At 39.6% G+C, this 11,655-nt stretch overlaps 1 protein-coding gene across 1 annotated transcript in view; it reads right to left on the bottom strand.

Annotated features, from left to right (window-relative positions):
• The window catches only part of LOC107757409 (probable ribonuclease ZC3H12C), a 25,627-nt gene extending 18,156 nt beyond the window's left edge, over positions 1–7,471 (bottom strand). The window contains exon 1 of the mRNA XM_016574876.1: positions 6,762–7,471. Coding sequence (XP_016430362.1) covers positions 6,762–7,471 — 710 coding nt within the window. The remainder of the gene's footprint in view (positions 1–6,761) is intronic.
• Positions 7,472–11,655: the final 4,184 nt, after the last annotated feature.

The raw sequence follows: 11,655 nt of genomic DNA, 5'->3' as shown, positions 1-11,655 counted from the left end.
TTTCAAATAAATGCTGTTCTTTTGAACTTTCTATTCATCAAAGAATTCTAAAAAAAAAGAATACAAAAAATGTATTACGTTTTCCACAAAAACATTAATCCGCTAATTCTATTTTCAACATTGATAATAATAAGAAATGTTTCTTGAGCAGCAAATCAAAATAGTATAATGATTTCTGAAGGATCATGTGACATTGGAGACAGGAGTAGTGGCTGCTGAAAGTTCCGCTTTACATCAAAGGTATAAATTAGATGAGTTTGCAACTTTGAAGTTGGCTTGAAAAATCCTTGACTGAAAGTTTGAAGCAGTTGTAAAAGCTTGAAGTTTTAAAGTTTAGATAGATTAGACAGATGTTGATGGCATGTTGCTACCATGTGATTAACATGATTAACATGTTGCTAGCATGTTTTTAATGTGATTAACATGGTGCTAGCATGTTTGAGCACGTTGATAGCATCAATATTGAATAGAAATTGAATAGAATACAAACCAAATAAGAATCGAATCAAATCGCCAAATGGGTCACAAAACCCAGCCCTAATTACTATATTATAATATGTACAAATATGTAAAAAAAAAAAAAATTTTAAAAATCAGCATGGCAGGCTGTGCTATATTAGTGCAACTGTGTTACATGTATTACGGTATTTCCATTGTGCGCATGTGCTGTGAGTTGTATCAGCGCCAGGCTGACGAAGTTAACAAACAGTAAAGACGGCATACGTTATAGCTCCGTGTCTCTCTGTCTTTTCTCCCATAAAATACTACAGTGGCGACGAGGATATTGATTCCACAGCGAAGCAAAGTGATAGTAGTTCATGTGCAAGTGAGTTTGCTTGATGGCGGAGATAAGTCAGGCTGCAGCTCCAGAAAAGCGGAAGAGTGGCATCTAGTGGCCATTGTGGGTACTTCGTGAAGAAATTGCAAGTACAAGGAAACGGATATGAGAGAAAATAAACAGGAATAAATAAATAAAACGTCTCTTATCTGAGAAGGATTTGACTTATAAACAAGCCTGTGAAATTGCTCTTGGCTTGGAACTGGCATACAAGGATACAAAGGAGTTAACAGAACGTGCTGACCATTCCAGTGCTGGTGTTCACGGTGTAGCCAGCTATTCACGGGGAAAACAGAAAGACAAACCGCAGAGAGGGTCTTCTCATTCAAGTCTCGCTGCATCAAGTAGATCGGCACAGAGCTTTTCAGCCAGACGAAAAATGACTTGCCATCGTTGCGGTAGAGAGGGTCATCAGCCACAGGAATGCCATTTCCGCATTGCAATATGTCATGCATGTGGTAAAACAGGCCATTTAAAAAAAAGGTCTGCAAAAGCAGTAAACGAGCTGTTAAAGCCCAGTTAGTAGTACAAGGAAACGGATATGAGAGAAAATAAACAGGAATAAATAAATAAAAATTCTGAATTGCACGGAGGTGATAAACAACAGAAAGTGACAGCAAAATGGCAATGATTGGCAGAGTTCCTGAATTTGAAAGTAAGAAAGAAGATTTTGAAACTTACTTAGAGCTAAGTGACAGATCTGACATACAAAGAATTGACTGAAACATTGTCGCTGCATTTTAAGCCAAAACCATTACTGTTCACTGAATGCTTCTGATTTCACAGACGATATCAAAAAGAAGGTGAAACATTAACAGACTATATTGTTGATTTGAAAAGACTTGCTAGCACATGCGAGTTTGGCCAGTTCCTCAATGATGCACTGAGGGATCAGTTTGTATGCAGTAGGTCAGGCGAAGCTTACCGTAAACGTCTCTTATCTGAGAAGGATTTGACTTTTAAACAAGCCTGTGAAATTGCTCTTGGCTTGGAACTGGCATACAAGGATACAAAGGAGTTAACAGAACGTGCTGACCATTCCAGTGCTGGTGTTCACGGTGTAGCCAGCTATTCACGGGGAAAACAGAAAGACAAACCGCAGAGAGGGTCTTCTCATTCAAGTCTCGCTGCATCAAGTAGATCGGCACAGAGCTTTTCAGCCAGACGAAAAATGACTTGCCATCGTTGCGGTAGAGAGGGTCATCAGCCACAGGAATGCCATTTCCGCATTGCAATATGTCATGCATGTGGTAAAACAGGCCATTTAAAAAAAAGGTCTGCAAAAGCAGTAAACGAGCTGTTAAAGCCCAGTTAGTGACAGCCACAACCGAGGAATTAAGTGCTTCCGAGGATGCATTTGAACTTTTCACAGTTTACACTGCTCAAGGACAGAAAGATGGACTATATCTGCAACTGGAACTCTCAGGGAAGACAGTAACCATGCAGATTGACACTGGTGCATCTGTATCTCTAATTCCAGAATCGGTATACAAAGAGCTCCTACTTGACTGCCCCTTGCAGCCAGTGGAAATTCATCTCTCATCGTATACTGGTGATACAATTCCAGTGCTGGGAGAAATCCAAGTGCCAGTCCAGTACAATGGAAATGAGTGGACACTGCCATTGATGGTAGTCAAGGGTGACAAAACTCCATTACTGGGACGAAATTGGCTGCAGAAGATTAAACTGGACTGGGGTAAGATTTTCAGCCTAAAACAAGAGATATCAACTCAGCCCTCTCTCAAAGCTGTTTTGGACAACAATAAGGATCTTTTTAAAGATGGTTATGGAAAGATCAGAGATTTCCAGGCAAGAATCCGAGTGGAGCGAGATAAACCAATATTCCATAAGCCGCGACCTGTCCCATATGCTCTGAGGGAAGCAGTAGAGAAGGAGTTAGAGCGGCTACAAAGACATGGAATCATCACTCAAGTGGAACGAAGTGATTGGGCAGCACCAATAGTGGTAGTTCCCAAAAAAGATGGTCCTGTCAGAGTGTGCGGTGATTACAAGGTCACTATTAATCGCTGTATACTTCCGGAAGAATATCCACTGTCAAATACTGAGGATTTGTTTGCCACCCTAGCGGGAGGCAAAGTGTTTAGCAAACTTGATCTGTCATTTGCATACCAACGGTTACCTCTAGATCTTGAGTCAGAGCAGTACCTGACAATCAACACCCACAAGGGTCTTTTCCGTTATCACCGCCTGGCCTATGGTGTTTCGACAGCTCCAACTGTTTTTCAGCACACAATGGATCAGATACTCCAAGGCATAGATAACGTGGTTTGCTTTATGGATGACATCTTGGTGTCAGCACCTACTGAGGAAGCACATCTAGCAGTACTGGATCAGCTAATGGCCAGGTTAGAGAAGCACAGACTGAGGATGAAACTTGCAAAGTGTGCTTTTCTCCAAGATTCAGTGGAATACTTGGGGTACAGGATAGATGAGCATGGTCTACATTCTACTGAAGACAAAGTTGAAGCAATCGTAAATGCACCGGCTCTACGGAATGTCTCAGTATTAAGGTCTTTCTTAGGATTACTTCATTATTATGGAAAGTTTGTGGCCATCCTTTCAACATTACTGCATCCTTTGCACCAGCTTTTGCAAGCAGACACCAGGTGGAATTGGTCGCCAAGTTGTGAAGAGACATTCAAAGCTTGCAAACAACGACTTCTGAACAGTAAATGCCTGACACATTATGATCCAGAAAAACCTCTCCGACTTGCCTGTGATGCCTCTCCATACGGAGTGGGTGCAGTCATTTCACATATCCTACCCTCAGGAAAAGAGAAACTGATTGCATTTGCATCACGGACCCTGACATCGAGTGAGCAGAATTATGCTCAAATAGAAAAGGAAGTTTTGAGCATAATTTTTGGCATAAAGAAATTCCATAAGCATCTATATGGAAGAAAGTTTGTGTTACTGACAGATCACAAACCACTTTTGGCCATATTCGGACCAACGTCCGCAGTTCCAACTCTGGCTGCATTAAGAATGCAACGGTGGGCCTTACTTCTCTTGGCAGATGACTATGAGATATAGTGCCGTCGTTCCTGTGACCACGCAAATGCAGACGCATTATCCCGTCTTCCATGCAAACATGGTCCTTCTGAGGACGAGCATGAAGGAGTGTTTCTAATCTCTCATGTGGAAGAACTGCCTATTTCAGCGAAAGACATTGCAGAAGAGACCAGACGTGACCCTATCCTGTCAAAGGTCTTGGATCTCCCACTGACTGGGTGGCCTAAGTTTGTACCTAATCCAAATCTCAAACCTTTTTATGAAAGGAAAGATCAGTTGTCCACAGACCAAGGATGCGTTCTTTGGGGATCACGGGTGGTCATTCCACTAAGTACAGGAGAAGATTGCTCTCAGACTTACATGAGGGTCATCCAGGAGTCACTCGAATGAAAGCTCTGGCAAGAAGCTTCCTTTGGTGGCCTGGTTTAGTTCATGAGATTCAGGCATTTGTGGGTCAGTGTGCACCCTGTGAAACCACACTGAATAGACCCCCAAGAGCCCCTCTCCACCCATGTTCATGGGCCACAGCACCATGGGAGAGAATACATGTGGATTATGCAGAGGTCAACAAGCAGCATTTCCTGGTGGTGATAGATGTCCATTCAAAATGTATTGAAGTCTTACCTACAAAGCTGACGACCGCTGAAAAGACTGCTAACCTTTTCAGGAATTTGTTCGCATCATATGGTCTGCCGAAAGTCCTGGTTTCGGACAATGGTCCTCAATTTGCTGCACCTGAGTTTGCACAGTTCCTTAAGGGAAACGGAGTTCGTCATGTCCTGTCACCGCCATACCATCCGGCTTCAAATGGAGCAGCTGAAAGGGCTGTGCAAACCTTTAAAAAGGCATGGACTCGAATGCAGTCGCAGTCAGTGTCTCCCAGTCAGCGGCTAGACCGTTTCTTGTTCACATATAGAAATACACCACACACAGTCATGGAACGCACACCAGCAGAGTTGTTCCTGAAACGACAACCACGCACTCGTCTTTCATTACTCAAGCCAGATGTGTCGAATGTTGTATCCAAGCACCAGCTTCAACAGCAGAAAGTGCATGATAAGAAATCAAAGTCACTCCGCGCGTTCAGATTGGGAGAGAGGGCGTTAGTGCGAGACTTCAGACATCCCAAAAAGCTCTGGATACCAGGCACTATTCTGCAGCGCAGAGGACCTCTGACTTACTGTGTGCAAGTAGGACATAGGCAAGTTAAAGTACATGTGGACCATATGTTACCGTCAAGGTCTTCAGGACAGCAGTGTGAAGGGATCAGTGATGACCTCTTTGATGATCTGCCAGTTCAGAGAGCTGGAACATCTGATCCAGAAGCTCAACCTGATCAATCTTCTGAAGTACACCCTGAACGGCGCTATCCCAAAAGGCAAAGAAAGTCACCACAAAGACTTAATCTTTAGGTCTTAGTTTCTAGTTAAAGACTGTTAAAGTAAACACATAAGTTCAAAGTGTTATGTTAATATTAAGTTATATATGTGTTTAAAGCTACACCAAATTAAGCTTAGGTTATGTTAGGTTCCAATCTAAGGAGGGAGGAGTGTGGTATATTAGTGCAACTGTGTTACATGTATTACGTTATTTCCATTGTGCGCATGCGCTGTGAGTTGTATCAGCGCCAGGCTGACGAAGTTAACAAACAGTAAAGACAGCATACGTTATAGCTCCGTGTCTCTCTGTCTTTTCTCCCATAAAATACTACACAGGCTAAAATAACATGCAAGCATGGTGCACTAGTCAGCATCTGTTTGTTTTACCCAATTTTTCCTTTTTGGGTATCAGCCATTTTGATTTTTTTCATAAAATATTTAATGAACGCATTGGCGTATCGTTTAAAACTCAGTATGCAGCATTGTCACCATGGCCTGAAGGTACTCAAAACGTTTCGATTCAGCGCCACTTTGTTTTTTGTTTTGTTTTTCTAATGAAATTTTACAAAATACTAATAGCTGCTGATTAGTTTTGCCAATTTCACGAGACAACGTTACCTCTCTCTTAAGAGCTGACAAATTATCATAATTGTGTTAACCCATGGCCAGGGAGAACATAAAATACATATTCAATTGGTAATATACACTGACATTAACTTCTCGCTGGCCAAGTAGCTGATAGAGTGTAAACCATTTAAATTCAGAATCAGTTTTGATCAGGTGGACCTCGAATTCTCAGATCGAGTTCTTTCAAAACCTGAGCTAGAAATAAACCTGAATGAATTAATAATAATTAATTCCCTACAGTTAAAATTAAGTAATCAAAGTCATTACAACTGTCAATAATAGATATCTTGGGTCATGCAGAGAATCACAATAGCAATTATGCTATATTTTGATGAACTTTCTGTCTGCCATTTTGAATTTCTTTGAAAACCTATTTTTTTTATCTTCTTGTCAATAGACCAAACTGGTTTTATTTACCACAACAAAGTTGGTGCCAAACTGGATCTGATGCTTTATTTCTGCAATGGTTTTGCAAACTTGCACCAAATGTGTGTTATTACCCCACACTGATCACACCACATAATTTGGTGAAAGCACCACCTATTGGTCAAAAGTGATAAAGAATTAAATTGTATTACGATTAATTGTATTTATGGGTTTTCAAACATTTTATCTAAAATCATCAACAAATGTCTTATAATTATTCCTTTTTGTAGTTGGTCTGATGCTCCCTGCCATGCTTGCTAAGCTCCTCATTTTGCCTCTGTCATGCCTGGCTCCTTAATTGCTGCTTGCAGCTATATTTGTGATCATTACAATTACCACAAGCATAACCCCTACTACTTCAGGTCTGTTATATAATGGATTGTATAATAATTTATCAAGGATAAATATTATTTCAAACCACACAATTATATGTGCTTTTTTAGTTTTTGAATTCCCACCTCATGGCCACATTGCTGCCATCAATAACAATGGGGCGGAGGTTATCCTTATCATCCAGAGAAGGGGACTCTGACCGGCGAGAGTCAAGTGAGTAAGAGAAACTGCAGGAAGAAGATGTGCCAGAGGATGATGATGATGATGATGTGGAAGTGGATTGGGAGAGAGTCTGTGTCCCACCCTCATTCTCCGGCTTACTGCCCAGTTTTACCAGCTCCCCAAGAACATCATTGATGAGTGTGTCTGACCCTAGCTTGTTCAGAACCAGCCGAACCAAGTCTTCTGCATAGCCAAGCTTAAGGGCAAACTCCATCTTTGTCTGGTATTCCCTGAGTGTATCCACAGGGCCAGGCTCTTGGAGTATCATATCCAGAACAAGTGAATCCATATCCAGACTTGGAGACCTACAGTGTGGTGGGTGGACTGCATGGATGGACCCATCACCAAGCGTTTTGACAAGAGGATGACTGTGGCTCTGCGCAGGCTCACTGTCTGACCCTGCACTTTCCTCTGAGTCATCTTGTGGAGAAGAACTACAGCTCCTAGTGCAGGGGGCAACAACATCACCTGTGTCAGATGAACCACTGTCCATGATAAGTCCGGCGTCAGTGCCAGTCTGCTGGTCTGTAGCCTTCATATGGAGGTAGTCTAGATCTAGCCCCAGTTCAAGGATGTGGCCTGTTCCATCATCCAGATGGTCTTTCAGGCCCATGAATCTGCAACAAACATCCAATGCTGTTCTGACTGAGAGTCTTGAACCCTGCCACCTGTTGTTCAGGCTTAGATCGTCTTTCAGATGTGAACCTGGAGAAGGAGAGAGGGATACTTTAAGAGACTACATTGTAACCCAGGGAACAATGAGAGGCGTCCAGAGAAGTAAAGAGTACCTGAAAATCATACTTGAGTAAACGTACATATACCTTACAGTGAAAATGAGTTCATTACAAGTTACAAGTCACCTATTCCAAAACAACTTGAGTAAAAGTCTTTAAGTATCTGATTTTAAAAGTACTTAAGTATTTTACTTATACTAATTATAGACTCAAAGATACACCAGTCAAAGCAAATTGCCAGTGAAAACAAGAACAATTATTTGTGATGAGAGCAATCATATTTATTTTAAAAAAAAAGCCTTCTTGCACTGGATGTGCTGGTTTCGGCCTCATTGCCAGCTGCAGTCATGTCCTCCTCATCTCATATATAAAACACCTGTGATTCACAACTACTTGCTAAGGAGCTCGCATTTACGTAAAGTAGCCTTGTTTACAAGTTTGGGTGAGAAAGTGCAAAACGAATAAGATATAGTTACTTCAGTGCACTGTAGTTGGCGAGATCACTTCTTTTGTAGAAGAAATATGCTGCTGCAGAAAAAGCTAGGTGCCATGCAAAATATTGGGTGTTTCTCAAACGGAAGGCTGCATCCTCCGAAGGCTGCATATCTCGGCTGCCACATCATCAAACGTCGCTGAAGGCCGTCTCAATCGCAAGGAACCTTGGAAGGCAGCCTTCGTTTCGCATCCTTCGTTCAGCTGAATTTGAAGGATGCATGGGATGTATCCTTTGCGACCGTCAATCACCCACAGTCCTTTGTACCCATTCCATTTCATGAAAATAAACTTTTCGGACATGAAAGCATACAGTAGACGTTATTTTTTGTTTTGCTGTAAATTACTCACTAAACGCTAAATGGTAACACTTTATAATAACTGCACACTGTGAATCATTAGTTAAGCATTAGTAAATAGTCAATTCATCCTTTATAAAGCATTGTTCCAACATTAATAGGCATTAGTAAGCAGTTTATAAATACAGCTATAAAAATGTTTTGTTCTTGAGCATATCTATAATGTTTGATAATTGTATTTTCATACTTTATTAATGATCAATTTATCATTTCTAAATTATTACGTTATTTACAAACCAGTTATTTAGGAGTTGTCAGTGGTTCATAAGATCATTTAGAAAGTGTAAGTAAATGATTAATAAACTATTTAAATGTACATTTATAAATCTTATTATTTAGAAACATGATACTAGTAGCTCAGTGTGTTAATAAATACTTTATTAACACATATTCCTGCTGTAATTCATGATTAAGTCAGGTAGTTATAAAACATTTAGTAGTTGCCAGCCATCTATTTTTGTGGGCTTTTCTAAAGTGAGGACTATTTATACCTTGTAAAGTATTTTCGCAATTTCCTGGACCTTTACTTTTAAATACTAAAGAACGTTTAAAATTTAAAAAATACTTTTCGTACTTAAGTACAATAAATATCACATACTTTAAGACTTTTACTCAAGTAATATTCTAAATGGTGACTTCAACTTCAACCAAAGTCATTTTCTGGTAAGATATCTGTACTTTTATTGAGTATGGCTTTCAGATACTTTATACACCACTGCAGACAGTTGACACTGAGAGGTCAAGTAAATACTTACAGCGGATCTAAATATTTATAATTAATCATAACTAGTTATGATTGATTATTCATATTTCCCCTTTGAGCTGATTCGCTACATATAATGGTGGAGAACGCGGGGCATGATAAAACAAAGGTTATGAGCTTAAAACACTGTCAACCTAAAAGTGTGTGTTTGATAATCCAGGTAAGAATAGGGCGTGACTTGCGATACGCATCTGTGTCCCTATTTGCTGGCTTGTTTATATGCAGATAAAGTAGTGGCTTGAATTGGCATCTCTATTATGACTGAAAGAGTATTTATGCACTTCGTGCTTAAATGGTATCAGTGTAAGGTTAATCTGATCTTAGTGAAGAAATATGGAGCCAGATCAGCCTAAACAATTATACATGTACAAAACAAAATTCATAAATGCACAGCACAATTTACATTTACAAAATCCGATTCGTAAATTCAAAACACAATTCATAAATACACAAGTAAAAGCATAAATATTTCCCCAAATGCTCACACAAATCCATCTTACCTAAATACATTTAAAATGTTTTCACAAATATGTATATATCAAGTTCTTGAATTAATTTCCATCACACATTTATGAATGATGCTACATGTATTTATGGATCGTTGAATCTGCATTTGCAAATCGTCACACGTGCATGGACTGCTTTGAATTTGTGTGTTGTATTTTTGAGACCTTCCTGGCAGGTTAAGATTCATACATATCTTTTTTTTTGAGGATGTTCCGTTAAGCTAATCGCAGTGAGCTTTTAATCCACCAATCAAAATGCTCCTTACTGAGCAGAGTCAAGAAGCTCAACGCTGCGCTTGTACTGTGCATTGTTCCATGATCGGGTCCTTGATGTAAAGACATTTTAATGGGTATTCTTTTTTTAGCACCTGATTTATATCGTTCGCACAAAATACAGCTACCCGGTTAGCCTGCTGTCTTATACACCAAAGTTGCACATACCCTGTTTATTCAGATCAATCTGTAATGTTATTAAATAAGTGTTAAATGTCCAGATATTTCATTTAATAACAACAATTATGTAATGTGTTATGTTGTTGTTATTAGTAGTAGTAGTATCAGGTTAGCAGTAACTTTTGATCAGGCATTAAAAACAGCTACCATTTGAAGATTTGCTATATGTTAGACGATTTTCTAACATAAAGAAACCATAATTTCAGTATTAAAGCGTAAGTCTGTTTTGACGAAGGAAACTCAGCTCAGCGGCATGTCCAAACTGTACCATAATGCATTAATCTGCTTTAGTGAAGAAATCACAAAATTGCAGTATTGTTTAATCTGTTTCTGATGAATAAATCTCAGTACAGTGTTATAGAAATTTGAGTGATGCTCCTCTTTCTACAGCATAAAGGCCTTGTAAATTATAATTAGATCAATGAAATTCATCTAAACTCTGACTGCATATATACAAGCACAGCAACCTGGTGATCAACTCTGTGTTTCACTCGCTGAGTGAAACTAAAGGTGTAATACTTCAGTATTCATGTGTGAGGCACACATAACTACACTATACACTTAATACAGCTTCAATTTATGGTAAATCGGATTGTTATTCTTTAAACAAGTGCAAGAAATGTATTGTTAAATTAGAGCTTCAGCATGGGCAGCGCCCAAGCATGAAACGCACTGGCCGTGACCGTCAGCGGCGTGCAGGGCTTCCTGTTGTTTGGTTGTTTTGTTATTCTTTAAACAAGTGCAAGAAGTTTATTGTTAAATTAGAGAAGCACTCACAGAAGTGCTTATTTAATGCAACAAGTCTTGAAGGACTGAAAGCACCACGTTTTAAAACGGTGGGCAACTTCTTCGAAATAGGCAGACACTAAACTGCTTGAATTGCACTGGCATGCATTGGTTACCATGACAACGACTTGTCACAGGAAGTGCTAACTCCACATAGCACACGTGTCACCTGGTGGCACCATATTGTGAACAAACCACCTTAAGCGGCTAAGCTAACACGACTTCGTTTCATCTTAGGCTAAGCTACCGAATAGCTTGTGAAGTAATTTGAATTTAACCTAATCCCTGGTTTCTGATTCTTCACTTTCTCTATTCTCTGTTTCCCCATCTTCAATTCTTCTCAGCTAATGTAACAATCTTAGATGTATCCGTCCTGAATGCTATTGCTCAGTTACTAGTTAATTAAATCTAAATTTAATTACATTTTAACTGTTTATCTGGAGAAGAATTATTAAGTTATTGGGGGTTTTTAATAGCATAGTGAATAACACGCTACGGAGGGCGGGACACACACATGGTATAGTCTAGGCATGGGAGCTGAACACGCAACAGCTGTGACCAACCATGGCGTGTTGCCCAACACAAATCTTACAGTTAATCACTAGTGCTACTGATTGTTCCTAATATCATATTGATTACCCTGTTTTAATAATAGCAGTCAGCTAATTTTAAACACATTTACATTTTATACCCCCTTTTGTTCC

This window comes from Sinocyclocheilus rhinocerous, unplaced genomic scaffold (genome assembly GCF_001515625.1).
Source record: "Sinocyclocheilus rhinocerous isolate Xijiao unplaced genomic scaffold, SAMN03320098_v1.1 scaffold1284, whole genome shotgun sequence".
NCBI classification, from domain to species: domain Eukaryota; kingdom Metazoa; phylum Chordata; class Actinopteri; order Cypriniformes; family Cyprinidae; genus Sinocyclocheilus; species Sinocyclocheilus rhinocerous.
The sequence above is the reverse complement of the archived record's forward strand: the minus strand, read 5'-3'. Positions and strand labels throughout refer to the sequence as shown.